Source organism: Perna viridis, chromosome 9, assembly GCF_037379345.1.
Source record: "Perna viridis isolate PV_CMFRI_1.1 ecotype Kerala chromosome 9, ASM3737934v1, whole genome shotgun sequence".
NCBI classification, from domain to species: Eukaryota; Metazoa; Mollusca; class Bivalvia; order Mytilida; family Mytilidae; genus Perna; species Perna viridis.
Window position 1 is genome coordinate 9,361,658 of NC_142453.1, and position 23,529 is coordinate 9,385,186.

Here is a 23,529-nt window from a genome sequence, read left to right on the forward strand (position 1 = left end):
GGTAACGTTATAAGGAATACGCTTGAACCAAGGTAAAAATTACTGCCTCAACCATCAGATGATACTGAAAGGATCGACCAAATAAGTCTGTGTGAAATATTAGAAATTTCATTAGAGCAATCTCATGACCAGGACGAAACAATTTAATACCAACGTATAAAAAACATTAATACACGAAAAATTCTATTTTGACCTTCACGAGGCCGTTAAACAAGAAAAATGTGGAGCTAGCAAGCCATTTTATGAGGGCAAAATACAGTCGCACAACTAGAAGGCTAACGTTAGATGATGGAATAAGTAGAGTCGTCAGTTTGTTGAAAACTGCGTCGGCAGGTGTAAGAAAAACATAAACTTAGTGGTGAACAACGAAGATGACTTAAATGAGGATACCCATTTGATTACCAAAACAAAACTAAGCACAATTCTGACATAAAACACATTTTTGCTTTAATTTGGTTTCTTGAAGATTAAATAAACAGTTCTCCGTATATGTTAATATAAGTTCTCATGTACATTATTTAAAAAAAAATCCATATAAGTAATTTGATTTGGATATCGGCACATTCCATATTGAAACGTGCAATTTTATTGCAAAGGGAGGACAACGGATATGACGAAACACTGCAAATCCCCAATCGTATTAAATCATAAACAGTAAATACCTTCAGAGGTCACCATAAGGTCATCACCAGGTGCAAACACACTTCCAAGCGTTAGGGAAGCCACCAGAAAGGCTACGACAGCAAGAGTAATAAATCCATGGAACTACAACAATGGCAATTTATTATCACAAACTAAAAAGTACTTTAAAGACATAAAGACACATCAATGTTTTTTTTATAGTTTGTAGGGTCTTGAATTACCCCTTCAATGTAAGAAAAATACGAACTGAAGCAACAAACACACAATACAATGCACCCTATGAGACACATTTAACTTCATCCATGCAATACATCATAATACATGTCATATAATATCCCCTGAATAGTCGTTTTTCATATTTACGCAATTTCATTCTAGCAAGTGTTTCACAGGGACGAAACACACGAACACCCTGGGTGGCGGTCACATTCGGGAAAGAAAAGACATTTAACATTTTTCTTTGAAACTTAAACTATTTACACTCCGGTAATAAGCTAAATGGCTTGAAAATTATACAGAAGTAACTAAGTATTTACCACAGCTGTCAAATATAGGAATTTAAAGTCTACTGCTGACCGTTTCTCCAATCGGATAGTACACCAGTATGTCGATTTGGAAGGTTACGTCACTTTGCTAAAAATTTAAAAAAGTAGAAACTTCAAAACTAACAGAATAAATAGACCAATAATTCTTAATATGAATAAAACTCGAACGCATTCTATGGATAAAATACCCCCCCCCCCACAAAAAGGTAATATTTTAAGTATTTTACAGACAAAAGGAGTTGTTAAAAATCTTCACGGTGAACATGAAAATACATGATCATGACAGAAAAGTAACAATATCACTTTTTATCATCCAAATAATTTTCATATATAAATTCTACAAAAGTATGCACAAGATCATTTTAGTGAAGAATGTCATGGAAATAATTTAATCTGTTAAATTATTTTAAAACAAAAGCAAAAACAAAACAAAAAAAAAACAAAAAAAAACAAAAAAGAAAAAAAGGGAAACAAATCGATAGCACGTGTTTTGATTTAAGTTAAAAATTCGACAAACATACATAAATGCGCAAGTAACACGAAATGTATTATTTATAGTAGGAGTGACAGCCTGTATCTAATTTGCAAATAAGGGGCATGGCTATGGTAAAGTCCGTTAGGATGAGATCATATCCCCGCCCCGTTGTTGTCAAAAATACAGAATGTCACGAGTGTTGTAAATGATTTGTGGAATGGTCCAATCAAATTGCAATATTTTTTTCCACAGGTACACAGTGTTTTAGAAGCTTGCCGATGTATATTTCCTCATGATGTCGGAGGTGGAAGAAAAAATGTGTGAAACAATGCACTGCACCATTAACCTGCAACATTATCCCAAATAACCGAAACAATTGAGAATTAACATTCTGTATTTATTGGGATTCAGTACATCTCAATAAGTCAAACAATCAATTTGTTGACGAAGCGCTTGGTGTAACGTTTAAATTGTTTCTTCCAGAAGTTCCGAAACAAGAATCGGATTTCGATAAATCTAGATTACAAAACCCAGTGACGGACAGCAGGTTAAAAACATTAAAACTAATTTTCTTTTAGTAATTCAGATGTTTAAATGTTCATGTTTTTTTCTTGATAAAATAGTCATTTCACGTTCTCAATTTATTGCAGCTAGACATTTTCAGAATATCTGTACAATAACTGGAGATACAGACAGTTATTGTACTGTTGTCATGATACATTGAAGCTCCGCCCTTAGAATAGTAAAATCGGTGTAGGCTGAAATATTGCTGCTCGGACGTTAAACCCCAACAAACAAACGGATTTACAATAACCAAAAAGCATAAAACAAATTCCTTCACCATTCCACAATATATATATATATATATTTATTGGGACGAAAAAGCAATAACTATTAACCGCGTCAAGAAAACACAAAGAAAACATAAAACAAAACAGAAACTTAAATTAAGTAATCTAAAGTTCCTTATTTGTCTCAATGACGCTATATTAACGAAGTTGATAGTTAATTTTAATTTTTCGAGTTTGTATTGTTTACGTATTGATGCTCCAATTGATCTCGTCTTTGCTCCTTAGATTAATTCCATTCCATGGATGAATTACATGAATCTATAATTGTGTGTAAATTAGTGTGCAATAATACACACCTATGACTCTAATACAATTAAATGTCGGAAGTTGTTTAAATAATAAATCACGAAAACTCCAGTTTATCATTGTTTTACCACGGGCTGACCATTTATGCCGCATTGTTTTACCTTGAGCGATAGCGTACTGCTTATATAGCAATCGAAAAGGAGTAAAATTGACCCAGAGATGGAAAAGATGAAAACAATCAATGAAGGAAAAGAAATGGGTATCCTTCAATCAAATCTAGCAGGAAAATTATACCGAATGGGTAGTGCAAGGAACGGTTTAAAAATTAATCAGCAGGATGGAATTGGTTTCACGTATGAAATGAACCTATAAACAATACTAGGAAAACAATGTTAAGTTTAAGAAATCCCAATCCGAAAGAAGTCGGATGCTAATCTTTGTTGATTTCTGGGCATAACAAACCTTATCTTTCAAATTATGATTTTGTCTGGTTTCCTACAGATGACCCCGAGTTAGTTGAGTTTCTTTCGGTAAATGGCAGTAAGTATTATCATAGGTAAATATGACAACCAATACACTTTTACATAGAAGCAATCGCATATGTTTTGTTCATTATCATCAATGAAATACTTTCAAACATAAAGCTCCCGACGAACTGGAGACATGGTGGCTAAAACTACACATATTTTAGTGACGTACGTCAATTGACTTACATAATATATTATATATGATAACTACTACGAATCATACTTAAGTACAACATATATTGATACACTTGGTAAATCTGTACCCCGCAGAATATTTTAACTTTGTTCTCATATGACCTCGACTGCATTTCATTTGTTCAAATAAACTGTAATAAAGTTCACGTGATACTACTGTAAGTTATCAAATCATCGAAGTAAGATAACTACACTCCGAGTTCGGATGTTTGTAAAAGAACGAACAATTAGAGCCATGTATTAAACTTATACTTAACATACTTATTTGCATTTAGACGTCATCATTCTTTCATTAAGAGGTTGCATCTGGTGCCAGTTATTCCACAAACATGGAGTGGTTCCAGTTTTAGAATTTCCGGAAGCTTAAAAAATATTTAATAGGACTATGTATTAAAAAAATATAAATATAGCAAAATTCAGAACGGAAAATCTAAGACAGGTATTAAAAATAAGTATAAAATATTCTGTCTATAGTACGTGCTAGAGCCATACCATTCAAACTCAGAATGACATTAGAAAAAAAAAATAACAAATTCTGAAACACACAAAACCGCCCTTTTTCATAAGTATACAAGCCAGATTTAGTAAAGGAACAACAATAAATCCTAAAACAATGAATAAATAGATTATGTAGTCCATTCCTACTCCACAAAACCATTTTTTTTCAATTTATTCGAAACAGCTAATTCGGACAGTTCTTTCTGATGTTATAGTTATATTTGCACTTCAAATTTGCTCACTGCATGCTAATTTAATCATATTATCGATCGCCAGAAGTCTGATGGTCACTTGTAAAACGGCTATCGTAGGAAACACATCGAGGAGTAGTTTGTTAAATTTTCAATATCTCTTGTTTTTCTGTCGTGAGAAAGATAGACTTCAGGTAACTTTAAGAGACTAACCTTTACGTAACCTGAACATACATGTAACTCAAAACAGATAACAAGAACTTTTCAGAGTTACCTTGTTTTTTTTCATTTCGCTAATTTGTTTTTAACAAATGATATACAACATGTGATAAGGTAATATAGTTCTATATCGATGGTAACGTAATTCATTTGTTTTTTCGTCTTTACGATGCATTATCATTTAATTATTATAAAACAAACATTTACATAATCTCAATGTTTTTGAAAACCAATGGTAATATTCTGTTTTAACTATTTCAAAAGATTGTTATTTTATTAGAAGTACGTTTATCACATCGAATTCGACATTGAAAAAAATGATTACTTAGGAATTCATTGAAGTGAAAAATTAAATGGGTATTAAGTTAAATATCATTATTTTGAACTTAAGGTGTATTTGTAATACTTTCTATAACATTATTTTTACAAGTTGTGGTATTTTCGTCTCGTCATTGTGTTTCAAAATAAGAAAACATTATTCTGAAATGACTACTGTTGGTTTATGCAATGAAGCTGATCATACATTACAATATTACTGGCTTGGTTGTCATAATTTGTATCAATACAGGTAAGAATGATAACATGTTTTTTTTAACGTTTATATTGGTAAGGGTTTCCCTGTGCATATAAGTTGCACGAGCTCTGCTAGGGATAATATTTACTGGTATACATGCAATAACCCTTTCGTAATCAATATTTTTTATAATCTTTACGCGTTTTTTTTATTCTTTTCCCAAATTCATTTGGTAAAGAATCATGATAATTAGCTTTTAAAACAACCATTTAAATGATTCCGTGCATATACATGGATATATGGCACGGTCTTTTTCTCGTAATTTTATATTAACAACCAAAATTTAACAACTACACAAGGAACGATATCAATCTGAAAAGGAAGAAATACTATAGTTGAATTACGAACGTATTGCTATAATATAGTTCCACCCAAGTATATGCACGTGGTAAACTCGTAATAAAAAGCGTTATGGAAGTTTTACCATTTTTTAATGTGTTTCACTTTCGATATGGCAATGCTAGTATATTTAATTCGAAATTTGCATGGACAATAATATTGCAATTTATCAAACCGAAATACTAATATTAAACATATGAATGATGCATATGATAGATACAAATTAGAAATTCGGCGTTCATACACTTCTAAATTTTCTCAAAAGCTAAAAAGGCAATACGAGTCAGCGATCCGAAGTTTCGAATCAAACTGACTCTATTACCAGTTAGTTTGGGATTTGTCAAAGTATTTGTATGACATTTGAGTGATAACTTTACAATTGTAATTTCATAATCCTATAACGTTGTGGTCCATTACTGTATTTATTTTGGTTTATTCGGATTGTCTTCTAAGCCAAGGACTTTGTGATTATTTGCAGTATTCTCAATATGTGCTTTCCCGTGTATTAGGCAAGGGAGAGCATTTCAAAGTTTTGATGGTAGTGCTACGTGGAACTTCTCTTCTACTAATCAAAGTATAATGACAGCTACTCTAGGAGGACTAACGTTTGAAATCATATGTCTGGAAAGAGCAGGACCGTTTTATTTTTTGGAGTATGTTAACATCTATTTTAAGATATTCATTTGTTTAACTTTACTATGAGACTGCTTAACTTAAATTTGTTTCTGTAATCTTCAAACGACATTTTACAATTCGATTGATTGATTGATTATTGGGGTTTAACGCCCGAGCAGCAATATTTCAGCTATATTCAGGTGATGAACATGAAAGGGATGATAAAATGAATATGAAATGATGATGATGAAATGGAAAAAGGGATGGGACATAAGGATAATAGCGTCGACAAACCTCGATCTCCACAAGATTAAAGGGAGGGATGGGCAGGGTCGGGCACTTTAGCCTCATATGGCGGAGCGCAAATGTTCCTACTCCTATCGAATACCATAGCAAGGTTCTTTAAGAGTAATCAAAGGAACCAATGGGTTATAGCGGTAATCAAAAGAATGCAATCCAGGGACAAAGACCAGACATGGAAACAGACACACACAACAAAGAACACAAAGTAACCAAAATCATACATACAAAGTAACAAAAGCAAATGAGCAACTCAGACTCCACTAAAAACTGGACGCATGAACCCGGTGCACCGGTATGGTAAGCGTCCTCTGCTTTTCTTATAACACCCGCCGAGTTGCTCATAAAAAGTCAAGTCCGGGGTACACAAACGAGGAAAGGAAAACCATGACCCATTGAATAAATCAGTTTTCATGGTGCAGATGGATACACCATAACGATCCACAAGTTCATGATGACGACCATAAAACTTCTGTAGTGATGACTTCAATCTTGTCGCAACACAACCCTGTTCCAGAAGCCTATTTGTCAGAGTTCTAGCGCGATACACAAAGTCTGCGTAGTTTCGGCAAACTCTGGCATAACGTATGAGTTGTGAAATGAACACTCTATATGAACACTTTAACGTGCGAGGAACGTGACATCTTCCACAACACGGTGCACCACTATAGTTTGTGGTCAGGTTTTCCGTATTATAGCCGCAGCATGTAACACGCCAGGGGTACCCCATTCCACCGCCTGAAGCACACATCCCAGTTGCTCTGTGGGCAGAGCGCTTAGCTCCGGCTAGGTTTCTGAGCACTGTTTAGTTGCCTTTAACGACAAGCTTAGCGCTGCTGTAGGCCTATTCTTTAAACACCCGGACCTGCACGGGCTTATAATTCGAATCTCTAGAAGAATGTCAATAATTAAAAAAGGCATGGCAATTGTTGGAAAAATTTATATTACTTATAGCACTTGTGTGGGGTTAATTCAGTCTATAGTATATGGGATTGAGAATGGGAAGTGCTATAAAACAAAACTATGTAAACTATGAAAGTACAATGGATGCGAAGAAATCGTACAGGAAACTGTTATTGAAAAAAAAATCCAGTAATAACCCAAATACCCGTCTGTGCAAACGGCATATTTGTGTATCATTCTGTTTTATATTCGAGAGAATTATACACTCCATCAAAGCATAAATATCATATACCTTAATCTACAGAGGTGGATTTTTTTTCATTACAAAAAAAAACAAAAAAAACACAACTACCGAATGAAAAAACCGAATATTGGTGTATGGATTAATTAAGAGTAAGTCATTGTAAGAATCAAGCAAAATGGGAAAATCAGAAACGTGCATTTCAAAACTACACCGATTCGACAATAAAACCTCATTGAAGAATGCTTTCTGTTTTTGAAAAGATCACTGGATATGCTCGGTAATTTTCCAATAAATGTTAGAAAAATGAGGCTTTTTACAGAGTTATCTGTTCTTGAAATGGTCATTTACAGTGCATTTCAATGAAGTTATAGCTCAATCAATCAAAGTGATTTGGAAAATATTGTTTTTTCCTTAATTTTGAAAGTGCAAAACATATTTAAACATTAAACTTTATAAATGATATTTTTTTTTCATATCATGTTTCACCAACTGCCTGATTCGCACATGGACTGACATTTAATTAGAAAGCATGTATCAGTGCCAAATGAATTTATTAAACATAATACTTCAAAGAAAGATGAACAGGTAAAGCCGTTCATTAATAAAATAAAAAAATCGGAATAGGAAGGGCAAATATGAATTTTATCTTTTAAAGGCGTGTTATCGACGGGAAAACGGAGTACGTTTGTATAAAGGATACAATATACAACGAAACGGATGATACAATAAGAATTATGTACTCAACTAAGTACCGTGAGTAATAAGCAATTGCTACAAAATGTAAACTTTTGCATATTTTGAAATAAAAATCTGAAACTCTCTTTGTATTAGTTGCGCTTGCGAAAACATATTATATTTTTTTTATCAATTTTTAAACCATTGTCATGTAACAATACAATGCCAGACACCCTGATTAGTGAAAAATAGAACTTCTGTTAAAGTTGAATGAACTATGTAAAAAAAGAAGCGTCCGGGCAGTTATTTAGGTCTTAATTTATTATCTATAATTTTGCATGTAAATGAATTGATGCTTTAGATTGTGCAGAATTGATGTAAATATTGAAAACCAAGAGTAATTCAGGTGCTTAAGATATCAGGTAACACCTGATATAGAAAAAATTATTCATCCAATTGTGAGGACGAACATTTAATCCCGTATGTATATTTTGAATTTACAGAACATTATTATCCCAGGCCAACTATTTGTGATGTATGTAACGGTGGAGGTTTCTCAGTTGTAGGCAATATCGATGGTAAGTCATAATAGGCAACAATACGGTATGCACACCATAGGCAATGGTAAAGAAACTATCTAGGGCAATTCTGACAGTAAGTTGACTATTATAGCCTACGATGTTGATTACTTGCAAGTAAGGCAATTATAGGAATTGTCAATGGTAAATATATAAGAAAGGCAATACAAATGGTAAGGAATGAAACCATAGTTTTTATCATAGATAATGCTGAGTGTAAGGAGAGCCATCGTAGACAATACAGTTAAGTGTAATTTTTAATTTCTTTCGATCAATCTATTCCAAAAACCACCTTAGTTTCGGGGATCATCGAATATGTTGCAACAATCATACCTTCTCTTTTCTGCATGCATGGTTACAATATGTGAAAGGACAAAAAATAAGCTTTGAACGCATATATTTTGCCTCATTGTGAATTTTCTTAAAATCTTTAACATTTTGTCCGCCATTTATGCAATTGGTCGTTAAATCACTACTATCATCAAAGTCGTTTGAACTTTGTTATTGTGTTTTATCAAATGGCGAAAATTTTATACTGTTTTCTGTTTTCAGTTGAGGCAGAAGGTAAGTACACTGTAAATACACATTAGTCTTCGTTTCACGAAGACCAATATTTGATAAACCACACCTCTTTTTTATCGACGTCAAATAAATCTGTATGTACAAGTCATGCCGTAAATTGTTTTGATATCGCCTAATCTTTTGACACGACAATGAATCCATGACACGAATGTAAAAAAGAATTAAAACTGTCATACTTTTTTTCTATTGTAGAGTGTAGAATTGGTAAGTAAAACACTTGACTAGGAGTACTTCTTCAAAGGTGTATTTGAACATCGCTTTGTTTGAATGAGAATTGAAGAAGACTTGTATATTTCTTATTGTCTTAAAAAAGTTCTGTAGACCATATTAATGATGTTTCAAAGTCTGATATTCATTATTTATAAACCAAGGTGTCTCTACATATAAATAATAATGTCAATCACAATATAAAATTCATTGCATCCATAGGTTTAGTACATACAAAAGTACTAACCGTAGATATATTGTATATATAAAAGATATATTTTAAAAAAGACGTACTAAAACAACAAATATCGAAATATGAAGCCAAATGAGCCGAGACGTTATACAAAGAGTACCATCTAATGCAATATTTATATGTCACGTGTATGAATTAGGATTATTGTAACGAATTTTAATGTGTTTTTGTTTTAGTTATACCAAAAGGTAGGTCAGACGTACTTTATTTATGGTATTCATAGATTTATACAGTTATTGCTTTTTAGCACTGTAATATGACGAATAATTGAATGAATGATTGATTGTTGGTGTTTAACGCCCAAGCAGCAATATTTCAGCTATACACAGGCAATGAACATGTAATGGTTGATAAAATGAGCATGGAGAATAAAGACGAAATAAAAAAATGGGATGGGACACAAGGATAATAGGGTCGACCAATACCACAACAGGGTTCTTTAACGTGCGAGGAATAATGGGGCATCTTTCGTAACACGTTGCACCACTAGGGTTTACGGTCAGATCTTCCGTATTATGGCATGACGACCCCAGCATGGATTATGTCAGGGTTATTCCATTTCACCAGCTGGGACACACAACCCAGTTGCTCTTTGAGCAGTGGGCCATAGTCTCTGGTCAGGGTTCTTAGCACTATTTAGTCGCCTTCTGCGACAAGCTGGATGCTGCTGTGGGCCTTTTCTTTTGACATCCATATCCGCACGGGCTTTGAGGAATAAAAAAGACAAATAAGATATACAAACATACAAACCGGCATAATTTAAATTTTAAAGAAATTTTTGGTAAATCTGGTATAAAATTATCGCTTACCTTTAGTTCTGTTGAAAGAAGAAATGCATTTTGCTTAATATATCTTCATCCAAATTTAATTGACCATAGGGGGCAGGATTCTCCTGTGGTTAGGGCGTTGGAAGGTAAAAAGGGCTTTATAGGTTATGCTAATTGTTGACTAGAACATCGATGCGCATTTACCAACATCAAATAAAACAAATTTTGAGGAGTACGAGTTGCTCATTTGCTTTTGTAACTTAGTATGCATGATTTTAGTTATTTTATGTTCTTTGTTGTGTATTTCTGTTTTCCATGTCTGGTCTTTGTCCCCATATTACATTCTTTTGATTATCGCTATAACCTTGGTTCCCTTGATTACTCCTTAATCTTACCTTTTCCTCAGAGTACGTGGGTTAAGATAACCCTCGTTTAACCCTCTCATTAACCCCAATATGAAAGTAAGAAACCCTGATACCTCCCATCTACAAATCAATTTACCGACATTAAAGTAAATATTCCTTTACTTTTACCTTTTCCTTTATCTTTTAACATACTTTAGCACTTGGTTGCAATATTCCATGGATGTGTCCTGTAACTGATCCAACAAAGCAGACCCGCTGTACCACATGTGAAAAGTACGAACAGGATGATGGATTGTGTTGCTGTTAAAATACCAAGTATATGTCATGAAAAAACTGTTAGAAAAAAAAGTAAAAACAAAAACATACTTTTTGCAGTTTTATATTCTTATTTACTGCGTCAGAATTGATTATACATCGTAGTGTTTGAGGTATGTAGAGAAAACAAAGTGCGGGTATTGTAAGTACTCGATACCATTCTAAACAAGCAAAGATTCTGGTTAGTGATTCAGAACTCCCGTCACAGTAACATTTAAATGTAATAATTTTATTATAACTCCATATGGATTGTATAGAGCAGTAATCTACATCTTTGGTATATCATATTTGTTAGGGTAAAGATATACTTTGTTTTATTTTGGATACTGGCTATATATCGGCACAAAAAAATCCTAAGCGCTGGCAGTGGGATGATTCAAATACGTAAAAATCCTAATATATGGCCTAAACATAAACAAAAATATGAATGTCTTAGACAAAATCCGAAGGATAGTGTACTTTCCCTGAATATATATCGATGAAACTACAGTACATGAATGGGATAAACTTCCCATGTTATGGGGTATGGGGCAATGGGACATGGGGAATGGGGAACGTGGACTATGAATAAGATATTCAGGAAATCAAAAAAACGCAATCCAGGGACAAAGACCAGACATGGAAAACAGACATACACAACAAAGAACATAAAGTTTCTTAAATAATACATACAAGGTAACAAAGATAAAATGAGCAACTCGGATTCCATAAAAAAACTCGGAGCATAAGCCATGTGCACCGGTAGGGTAAGCGTCCTCTGCTTTTCTAGAAATACCCGCCGAGTTGCTCATAAAAAGTCCGGGGTAGAGGAAAAAGGAAAGGAAAACTATGACACTTTGAACAAATTAGTTTTCATGGCGCAGATGGATACTCCGTAGAGATCCACGAATTCATGATGAGGACAGTAAAATCTCTGTAGTGATGACTTCAATCTTGTCGCAACATAACCCTGTTCCAGAAGCCTATTTGTTAGAATTCTAGCGCGATACAAAAAGTCTGCGTAGTTTCGGCAAGCTCTGGCATAACGTACAAGCTGTAATTTGAACACTCCATACACTGGTGCTGAAGGGATGTTGCCACAGATGAAAGAAAATTTACAATTCTGAATGAAAAGTCATCACGTTTGTCGTCAGGTTTGGTCAATAGTCTTCCTTACAATCCATTTCTAAGTATAGGTCAAGGTATGAGGCTGACCTCACACTGTCTGTAGTATCTTCTTTCTCAAGTTCTTTGGGGTAGATGCAATTATTCAAATCTCCGAAATTAGGATTGTTTAAAGATAATACGTTATCTTTTTAGCGGAAACTGAGATTAAATGATCTTGCTAAACGGAATTCTTTCATACACGAGAAACATGAGTTGATTCTAGCATTAGCATATTTAACAATCATTGCAGGAAATTATGAAAATTAAAAGTGTTTAATTAAGTAAATATGTTATTTTGTTTTAGAAATTCAGACCTTTTAGAATCTAAGTGTCACTGCAGCCACCCATGGAAAAAGTATTCCCATAATAAATTAGACGTAATTTGATTAGACAGTATATTAGTAGAAATTTAATATATTTTTTAATTTATATGACTGCTTCATTTAAATGTTTGAAAGTTTGATAATACAGAAGTTGATAAATAACATGCAACACATTTCCAATCGCTTAACTTTGAAACGAATTATGTTTCCCCTCTTCAATCTGAAATTAAACAAGAATATCCATAAATGCGTCATCTAGATTCATTTGAAACTTGAAATCGTTTTAATTCATACATAGTTAAAAATATTAAATTTGTAAACCAAGAGGACTTAGATGAAGATACTTTTCTGATTACAAAAACAGAACTAAGGACACGTTTATAATTATACATACTATTGCATTAATTTGGATACACAGAAATCGATTCTTATTTTGATGACAATTATTTAATTAACCAACCAAATCGGTAATGTGGTAAAATAATTGATATCGGCACATTACAAATAGCATGATTATCAATAGTGAAATAATAACCGGAGTATCGAGCTGGCATAAATTATACAATATAACAAGAATGGATATAGTGGATGTTACGAAGGAACAAAAACCCCACAGAGATGAAAAATGTCAGTTCAAGGTCATCCATGGGTCTTCAGTGGACAACCAGGAAACCTTTACACCACAGGGTGGTACATTTATGTGGAAACCTTTACACCACATGCAAATGGCTCCAAAGCAATATTTCACACAACTACAGGGACATACAAGTAAACCTGAAATTTAAACGAGAGACTACAAATTCCTGACTTGGAACAGGAGCAAAAATGCGGCAGGGTTAAAGTACTATGGCGTGATCACAAAACTTCCCGCCTCGCGCAGGTCCGGGTGTTAGAAGAATAGGCCTGCAGCAGCCCTAAGCTTGTCGTAAAAGGCGACTAAATAGTGCTCAGAACCCTAGCCGGGGGCTAGGGCACTTTGCCCACAGAGCAACTGGGATGTGTGCCCCAGGTGGTTGAATGGGGTACTCCTGGCATGTTACATGCTGGGGTTGTCAGGCTATAATACGGAAAACCTAACCGCGTAAAAAAACCATAGTGGTGCACCGTGTTGGGAAAGATGCCACGTTCCTCGCACGTTAAAGAACCCTACTGTGGTATTCTCCCGGAGTAGGAACCATAGGGCTCCGCCACAGGAGGCTAAATTGCCCGACCCTACCCACCTCTTCCTATTTCCAGTGGCAATCACATTTTGTTGATCCCATTGTTCTTTGTGTCCCATCCCTTTTTCATTTCATCATCATTTCATGTTCATTTTATCATCAATTTTATGTTCATCGTCTGAATATAGCTGAAATATTGCTGCTCGGACGTTAAACCCCAACAAACAAACAAACAAAAAAAACTTCCCCATATGAATCTGGCCTTTATGAAAAATATTACACAATAAAAACATACCTACAAATCAGTTCAAAATATGTGGGTGGCTACCAATTTACTGACATATCACTTCCACACCAGTTTAAACCTACAAAAAAACTGTTTAATGCAAAATAAACTAACCTTTTGAGTAAATTGTGGTAAAAAAAAACAAAAAACACAAAAAAACAAACCCCCCCCCCCCAAAAAAAAACCCAAAAAAACAAAAACAAAAACGAAAACAACAGCAACAAAAAAAAGCATACTAACAAACGAACGAACAAGCTAACTAACAAACAAGGGTTCCTACTTAGGTTCAAACATAGAAGCAAATCATGTATCAACATGACAAGTGATATTCAGATGCCTGTATAGTATCCTTAAGTCGGCCTCATAGAAGCTGTATTCGACAATAATAGTGCATGTAACGCTATGGTTGGTCACTGGAGAATTTCACTACAGAAAAGGACGGGTAATTTCCCGCCAGAATGTTTTCACTATATTCATTCAAGAAATATTTTTCGACATATAGCAGATCCCATGAAATGAACACAGCATTAGTTGTTTTTAGGATGCAACCAATGAAATTAAACAGTCTCTTCAATTATCTTGAGATATGATAAATCACCCCTGCCTGGTTTTAAAACAGACACGTGCAATTCTCCACTTATATATAAGACAAGCTGAACCTGACAGCTGTTGTTCTGTAGTTTAGCGTCGTCAGTTATTCATACGAAATTCCTCAAGCTAGCTGAATAAAAATATTTACAACGGGTAAACATACATATTTGTAAAATTAAAAACAAAACTGATAAACTGTGCAACATACAAAATGCATTCATGAACCACATATTCTGTAATAAAAATAATCAGCTATAGTATACATGTAGAATGCAATTGTCATACAAGTAAACCTCGTGTACAAAATATGACCTTTCATCATAAAATTAAACAAAAAAGAATTCAATTTAAATTAATAGCAATAAGTATCAAATTTGAGACACGTACACATAACAAAACTCAAATTTAATACTTTCTGTTAAATATCTAGGTAAATCGTCATTGTATGCATTACAAACAAAAATGATTTTTTAAAAGTAACCATTAATTTTTTCTGTGGAGTATAGTAATAGCTTGGGTTTTACATTACATTGTATCAAGTATAACACAAACACACACACAGTGGCATATCAATCATGTTCACGCAGTATTTCGAAATATGAATACACTATCATTGAATTATCAAATGTTATCCGACGACAAAAACGTTCTACGTGTAATACTAAAAATCCTTTAATATTAAGTAAATGAAAAAATGCAGCAAAAACTGTTCTGAATTTTTAACTACTTCAATGGCAAAAAACTTTAATAACAATATCTTTTATTTCATAAAGCGTGATAATAAACATACATATATAGTAATGATAAATTAGTAACTGTGTCACTAGTTACTAAACAAATAGTTTTTTCGCATTAGTATCCCCTTTTATATCATCATTTCGAAAAAAAATCTCAATTACACACATACACATTTTTACATACATACACGGTATTTGTTCTGACCGGTACATGCACACAAAAGTTATAGTATATATTACGATTACGATATATTACGATTAATATTAACTTAGACAAGAAAAAGACATTTTTAAACTATAATCCTAAATAAACTCAGAAGCTTTAATAAACTTGATTAAAATCTCCTTTGTTTCTCATGAAGTAAATATGTATGTGAAATTCGGATTCTTTTTGTTTATTTGGTTTGGCGTTTTCATGCTCATCCATCTGTCTGTTTGTATTTATGGTAATTATTTTTTTCTTTTTATCCATATTTGTTGTTTCTTTATCTTTGTCACACGGGGTTTTACTTTTGGATTCAATTACCAACTGCATCGATGAATTGTGACAGTATCAATCGACAATTATTTTAGTGGTCTTTATCTAAGAGAGTATTTGGATTGAAAGCACGGGCCATTTTCCTTAAATTTTATTTTTTTTTCATTATCTAAATTTAAAGGACGTGATATCCTTTAATTATTTGATGTGAAATTATGCAATTCCACTCTAGTAGAAAAGGGAACAGATACGGTGAAAGGCAACAAATGCGCCATCGTACGAATAGCCCTTTTAGAAAATAGTAAATTGTTACAGAGATCATCAAAAGGCCTTAAATAAGTATAAATACACATTCATGTAAGCTTTGAAAGGCCCCGACAACTACTGTAATTAAATCAACGGTAACAGAAAGAGGACACCTCTTCAAAATATTTTAACTAAAAAGTCAAATAACGTCACGAAAACACACGAAGACCAACACTGTCAAACACTATTGACATTTTATATATGGTATCTTATATCTGGTAATCTAACATGCTGCATTTTATTGGAATCATCAAGAAATCCTTCAAACTGTTTTAGTTAATGTTAAAATAAGAAAAAAATGTAAAACCAATGAAGTTCGCTCGTTTAAACAGTAATAACTTGAAAGGATGCTACAAATCAATCGTATCTATAAATAGCCTTATACATGACGTGTGCTTAGAATGTATAATAACACATACACACAGATGGCGCTCATTAACCTCAACCTCGGAAACAATTCATCCAATTGATGGCAAATAGCGACAGTAGATATTAATCAAGTAAGTCATTAAACAAAAGAATTGCACACTAAGTATTGCCACGTGTAACGTAATATATATGTTACAGTAAATAAGTGTAATTAGGAATTAATACATTACGAATAATTTCTAACTGGTTTATTAAATACACATATTTCCGGAATTTCTTGAGTTACAAAGAGTGATTACTAAAATTTTACAATATTTTTTAAATATATAAAAAAATGTAAGGCTTCATCAGATATTTAAGTTAATTGTCGCTTATCTGAACAGTTCAGGCGATGAGGTTTTTTTTCGATCTAAGGTAAAATACATGTAGGTCAAAAGTGCTAGTTGTTAATCCTAGTCTATTGTGAAAAAATATTTGAAAATGGTGAAATCGGATTCGAATGAGATAATCGTATGAATTAAGTATCAACCAAACATGATATGTCATTAAAAGAGACGGACGACACCTACAAGAAGACAAGGCAAGGCAAGAGGTCAGTGCAATTCTGGAACCTATGGATTACGAACATGAGTGTACTGCTGGTCATAGCAAGGTTCAGACAACCGCTAATCAGCAGTCCAATGTTTATGCTTGTTTGTTCTTGTTTGTTTGTTGGGGTTTAACGTCCGAGCAGCAATATTTCAGCTTTATTCAGACGATGAACATGAAATTGATGATAAAATGAACATGAAATGATGATGGAATGAAATAGGGATGGGACATAAGGACAATGGGGTCGACAAATTTTGATTGCCACTGGAAATAGGGAGAGGTGGGTAGGGTGGGGCAATTTAGCCTCCTGTGGCGGAGCCCTATGGTTCCTACTCCGGGAGAATACCACAGTAGGGTTCTTTCACGTGCAAGGAACGTGGCATCTTTCCCAACACGGTGCACCATTATGGTTTGCGGTCAGGTTTTCCGTATTATAGCCTGACAACCCCAGCATGTAACACGCCAGGGGTACCCCATTCCACCACCTGGGGCACACATCCCAGTTACTCTGTGGGCAGAAAAAAAACCAACCAACAAACAAACAAAACAAAACAAAACCACTTATATTGAAATTATAATATGTTAATCCGAAAATCATGAAAAGAACCAGTTCAAAAATAAACCCGCTATTTTTGTTTTTATTTTTTGTTTGTTTGTTTTTTTCTCACTTTTCCATGAACTATAACGTGTCTTCATCCAGCTTCTGGGATTGAAAGAATAATTAAGGGAACCAAGGTTATGGCGGTAAGGTAAAAAAAAAAGAACGCTATCCAGGGACAAAGACCAGACACGGAAAACAGTCATACGGAACAAAGAACATAAAGTAATTAAAATCATATGAAGCAACAAAAGCATATGAGCACTAAAAACTAGGAGCATGAAATTTTACGTATGAAAATTATGCATTTCATGAAAAATAAATTCTTTTTATTAAAAACTTTATCATTTCATTTCAGAGATTGACACTTTACCGATTAGTATATGAGATTTAACAGGTTTATCAATGGATCGTGAAACATTTAGGAGCCAAATTCTTTCGTTCAGTAGTGCAATTAATAGAGCCTGTACCGCAAGCGGTTCTGTAAGCCAGATACATGGCTTGAACAAGTACTCGTCATCACATTTTAAGTGGTATTTTGAACTCGATGTTAATTCAAAAGAACGAGTGCGAGATTTTATGATACAACTGGATAAAATGAATAGAATTGATCCAGAGATGGAAAAGGTGAAAACAATCAATGAAGGGGCTATCAAGATAATGGAATCTATAGTCAAAGAAATAAGTGCGTTGAAACCAAATCTAGCAGGAAAATTATACCGAATGGGCAGCGTAAGAAACGGTTTAAAAATTAATCAGCTTGATGAAATTGACTTCACTTATCAAATGAATTTACAAACAATACTAGGAAAAAATGTTAATTTTAAGAAATTCAAATCTGAAAATGGCCGGATGTTGATTTTCGTTGATTTCGATGGCGAGAAACCTGAAGTTTCAAAATATGACTTTGTCGGATTCCCTACTGATGACCCCGAATTAGATAGGTTTCTTTCATTAAACGGCAGTAAGGACGTTGATCGCTATAAAAGTGCCATAAGTAAACAGGGCAACCATTACACGCTGAACACAGAAGCAATTGCATATGCTTTGTTTATCATTGTCAATGAAATAGTTCCAAACATAAAGCTCCCGACGAACTGGAGACATGGTGGCTATAACTACCCATATTTTAGTGGTGTACGTCTTCACATACCTGCATTTCAGCTCCAGTTCGCTTACCAAAATCCTAACGATAAGAGACCAACTGTAATTTCCTTTGACTTTGCACCAGTGTTAAAACTTCCGGAAAATTATCGATACATCTGTTCTGATATTGTTGATGATTATTTAGATCGAAACAGCTACATTAAGTTTTCATGGCAACGCCTAGAACGCGGAACATTCAAAGGTGGATATTACAGTCTTGCAGAGGAAGCATGGCTGGAAACGTACTCATTTGAGTCAATTGCGAAAGTCGTGATACGAGTTTGCAAGGCAATCCAAAATCTGATAAAAATGTCATCGCCGAAATATATAACAAAAGTTATGGCAAACAGAATAGTCCAGCATCGACACCTTGATGAAGAAGACAGGAAAAATAGTCATGAAATGAACGATTTCATGATGTCAATGTTGTCTGATATGCCTGAGGTGTCACATATTCCAAGTCAATCAGAGTTTGCAATGCTTATAGATGTATACGAAAACATTGGTTGCTACGAGTATATTCCATCATATATTTTCAAGAAACTGGTGTTGACTGTCATGGTACTAGACGGACACGAAGGGAGAAAATGGAATGAAAATGATATACCCGACATTGTTGTTACAATTTTTATGGTAATTAATGACATCATAATGTCGGTGAATCAAGCAACTCCATTACTTGGTTCCCCTACTGAAAAAGAACAAAATGTGTTTAGCTATTCAATTGAATCAAGGTCAACATTATTTCCTCAACCTTCGCCTGATGCTGAAAATAAAGACCACATTTTCCTTCGGGAGAATTTAAAGATATCTCTAGATCAGTTCTCGGCTCAGGATGAGACCGTTCTGTATCAGCATACGGAAAATGAGACTAAAGATCTTTCCACTTCATTACTTTATGAAAAACTGCATGAAGCAGTGAAAGACGGGAAATGTGAAGAACTTGTCAATCTTTTTAGACGAATGAAATACAGTTATCATATGAGAAGAAATACTTTGGATCTCGGAATATCTAGCGTTGTCAGTTTACTCAAGCAAGTTGCTGAAGGAAAAAGCACTGCGTTTGTCGACATTAATGTTGATATGCCAGACGAAGACCTTTTAAACCCCGGGGAATACTTGATAACTAAATCGGAATTGGAAGAACGTCTGAAATAAAGTTATTACACTTAAAGGAATATTTAAGTACAACTAATAATGGTGCATGACACTAGATAAAATTCGGCTGGGTCATCCATACACTTGTTCATATGATATTCTTGTAAATTATTCATTTGTAAAAACTAGGTAAACGACACTCCATGCTCGGAACTTTGAAAAAAAGGAGATAAATAGAAAAAAGTACACAGTGAGACAAATAATAATAAAAAAGAAAACAAAAACAAATCTCATGTATCAATGTATTAAATTTATACTTGACATATCCATTTGCATATTGACGTCTTTATACTCCAAATAAGACATTGTTCTATCAAGGATTTAAGTTGATCCCAGATAATTAAAAAAAAAAAAAAGAAATATAACAAGAATAGGTATCATAAATATGTCAAAGAGACAAAAAGGCCATCCATTGGTCTTAAATGAACGAGAAGGAAACTCTCACACTACAGGGCAGACTCCGGATGACCACAAAACATCAACATACACAGGAACAGCAAAAGAGTTGCCCATATATACTCGAGTAACAAAAAAAAAAGATGAAAACGAAATAAGACATACAGAGGTAAGAAATTCCTGACTTGTGACAGGCGCAAAAATAATGCCACGTGTTTAAAGTATCTTGGTGTGATCACACACACCCCTTTTAAAGAGTACCACGGAACTAGGACAACTAGCAGTTAACTTACATTCCAGCGCATTTTAAACCCACCAAAATTTATGTCCACGTCGTATGTGAAATAAATCCCAATTTTTCCCATGCAGAGTTGAGAATCACGGTATATCACAAGTCATACAATAAGGGCACAACCTATGTCATGCCAAAAAATTGCTTTTAAATATATTGTTTCAATTTCTATGTAAATACCCTATAAGCGAATCAATGTTAATACAAAAAATGTTATCCTTAAAGATTTGACAACAATATCATAAATAAATCCCTTGCGAATGAACCTATTCATAGGTTTAGTTAACTTAATTATCGGGTGAGTTTCGAGCTTCCGTGATTTGTATAAAGTATTACCGTAATCAGTGATCCTTTACAAGTACATCTATATTTGAGAGCGAGTTCCTTGTATCGGTTAAATAATGTGAATGCTTTTACGAGCTTGTGATAATTCTCGGTTTTATAAAGATTCCTTTCGTTAAAATCCGACACATTGTAACATGTTATAAATACGAGCAAATCGAACCAATTGTGATATGTAAACACCATATGATGGGTGCGTCACTATTTAAAAACGGATAGTTGACAATAGGAAATGAAAAAAATCATCCCTTTTATCGTATATTTTAGTTTTAATTTCGCCATTATCGATTTGAATACTAATATCAAGAAATGAATATTTTTTTATCAATATTTGCATTATTCAAAGACAGTTCTACAGGATATATATCTTTAGTATAAATATTGGTCATCATTGTTAAGAGCCAAAATATCGTCCAAATATATTTATTTTTTTCTTCTAAATGTTGCTTGAAAAGGGTTTTATGTAGTCTTTACTAACGATACACACCAAAAAATCAGTAGAAAGGTATGTGACCAGCTAGGAGGCAGTGATCATCGACCTGTCATGATATCCTCAGCTCAGCTACCAAAATGGAATTACAAGAAGCCAAATTGGAGTATGTTTCAAGCTAGAACAGATGAACTTACAAGGGACATAAAAATAAAGGGAAAGAATATTAACAATGTGGTGAAAGCATTCAACACTGTTATATTAAAGGCAGCAAAGGAAATTATACCAAGAGGTGTAAGAAAGGACTACAGCCATACTGGTCCAGTGAGATACATGCAACGTACGAGGCACTCAAAAGGGCAAGGGATGATGCAGAACTAAATCCCAGTCAGGAAAATAACATCAAACTCCAAAGTGCAAGGCCAAACATCTAAGAACAAAGATTGAATGCCAAAGGAAAGGGTGGAGAGACAAAACATCATCTATGGATATGGAAAAAGATACAAAAAAGCTTTGGAACTTGACAAAAGCACTGAATGATGACGGAAGCAAAGGTGAAAGAAAAGATCACGCTAGAAGTTGAAGGAGGAACAACCATAGGGAAAGCAGCAGCAAATGAATTTGCTAAAGCCTATGAGAAAGAAAGCAACACTGATATACCACCATCACGGAAAAAAGAAGTAAGAACTGAATTGAGAGAAAGATCAAAGGTGCCAACACATGAACTTATGCAGAGAGTTATCACCATATCTGAGATGAAGGCAGCAATCAGAAAAATGAAAATGAAAAAGGCACCAGGTCCAGATAACATCACCAATGAAATGCTTCAAGACCGTGGCACCTTAGCATTAACTTTGCTAGGGATTCTCAACCTGAGCTGGAGACAATGTCAAGTCCCTCAATGTCGGAAAAAAGCCATAATGATGCCAATACTAAAGAACAAGACGAAAGCCTCAAGCTACCGCCAAATTAGCCTAACAAGCAGTTGCTGCAAATCAATGGAGCGTATAATCAACAAGCGTCTAAAGACATACTTGGAATCGGAGAAGATTCCTGGTCATGAACAAGCTGGTTTTAGACAGTACAAGAGCACAGAAGATCAGACAACACATCTTTATCAAGTAGTCAAGGATGCATTTCAATCAAAGAAAGTAACGCTAGCTGTCTTTGTAGATCTTCAGAGAGCATTTGACAAAGTTTGGAAAGATGGCCTTCTTGTGAAACTTCTTAAATTTGGAGTAAGTGGAAGAATGTACAAATGGACCAACTCGTGTCAGTACAATAGAAGGACAAGAGTACTCGTAGATGGGAAGGTTGGCCGAAAAATACTTCTAAAACAGATTGTACCACAGAGAGGAGTATTGCAACCGACTCTCTTCATACTCTATACGAATGACCCAGTTCCAGAGCTACCAAATGGAGCACTCTACGCAGATGATCTTGCCCTCTGGTGTTCTGAAGAGTATGCAATTACTGCAAGGTACAGGATACAAACAGCATTAAATATGGTAGTCAAATGGGCCAATGGGTGGTGTGTTACCATCAATAGAGGGAAAACAACAGCAACCCGCTTTACACTCTCACCTAAAACCCAATCTGTCAAACTGACCATGGATGACATCCATATTACAATGGAAGATCAGCAAACATACCTTGGTGTAACCTTCGATAAAAGACTTACATGGAAACAGCATATAATGACAGCAGAAGCCAAAGCCAGACGAAAACTAAACATCATGAGACAACTTGCTGGTACAAACTGGTGTGCTAATGAGAAAGTTTTGAAATTTGTCTACGAAGGAAATGTACGCCCACATCTAGAATATGGCTCTAGTGTGCTTGGATGACAGCAGCTAAGTCTCACCATCAGACTCCAGATAAAGTCCAGAATCGGGCACTCCGCATCATCACGGGAGCCATGAAATCAGCACCTATTGCTAGTATGGAGGAAATTACAAACATACAACCATTACGTAAGAGAAGAGAGTGTAAAGCTATGATACAGGCCACCAAATATTAATGCTTACAAAACCGCCCAATGAATGAAAGACTGAAACAACTATCCTCAGGCAGA

General features: G+C 34.4%; 2 protein-coding genes across 2 annotated transcripts; both read left to right on the plus strand.

Moving 5' to 3' along the window:
• Positions 1-4,856: 4,856 nt before the first annotated feature.
• On the plus strand, positions 4,857-11,131 carry LOC148606592 (uncharacterized). Its single transcript, XM_088546131.1, has 8 exons — positions 4,857-4,957; positions 5,781-5,955; positions 8,020-8,117; positions 8,543-8,625; positions 9,170-9,181; positions 9,392-9,403; positions 9,836-9,847; positions 10,985-11,131. The coding sequence occupies exons 1-8, from the start codon at positions 4,897-4,899 to the stop codon at positions 11,096-11,098; spliced, it is 567 nt and encodes a 188-aa protein (XP_088402257.1). The 5' UTR covers positions 4,857-4,896; the 3' UTR covers positions 11,099-11,131.
• Positions 11,132-16,513: 5,382 nt separating this feature from the next.
• On the plus strand, positions 16,514-20,851 carry LOC148606593 (uncharacterized). The gene is made up of 2 exons (XM_088546196.1): positions 16,514-16,633; positions 18,050-20,851. The coding sequence occupies exon 2, from the start codon at positions 18,097-18,099 to the stop codon at positions 19,993-19,995; it is 1,899 nt and encodes a 632-aa protein (XP_088402322.1). The 5' UTR covers positions 16,514-16,633; positions 18,050-18,096; the 3' UTR covers positions 19,996-20,851.
• Positions 20,852-23,529: the final 2,678 nt, after the last annotated feature.

What these genes read in the sequence shown, in the direction of transcription:
- LOC148606592 (XM_088546131.1), top strand. Translation starts at nt 4,897, where the DNA reads ATGAAGCTGATCATACATTACAATATTACTGGCTTGGTTGTCATAATT. An exon ending in GGACCGTTTTATTTTTTGGA is followed by an intron (nt 5,956 to 8,019) that starts GTATGTTAACAT and finishes TATCTTTTAAAG; the next exon opens with GCGTGTTATCGACGGGAAAA. An exon ending in TATGTACTCAACTAAGTACC is followed by an intron (nt 8,118 to 8,542) that starts GTGAGTAATAAG and finishes TTGAATTTACAG; the next exon opens with AACATTATTATCCCAGGCCA.
- LOC148606593 (XM_088546196.1), top strand. Translation starts at nt 18,097, where the DNA reads ATGGATCGTGAAACATTTAGGAGCCAAATTCTTTCGTTCAGTAGTGCA.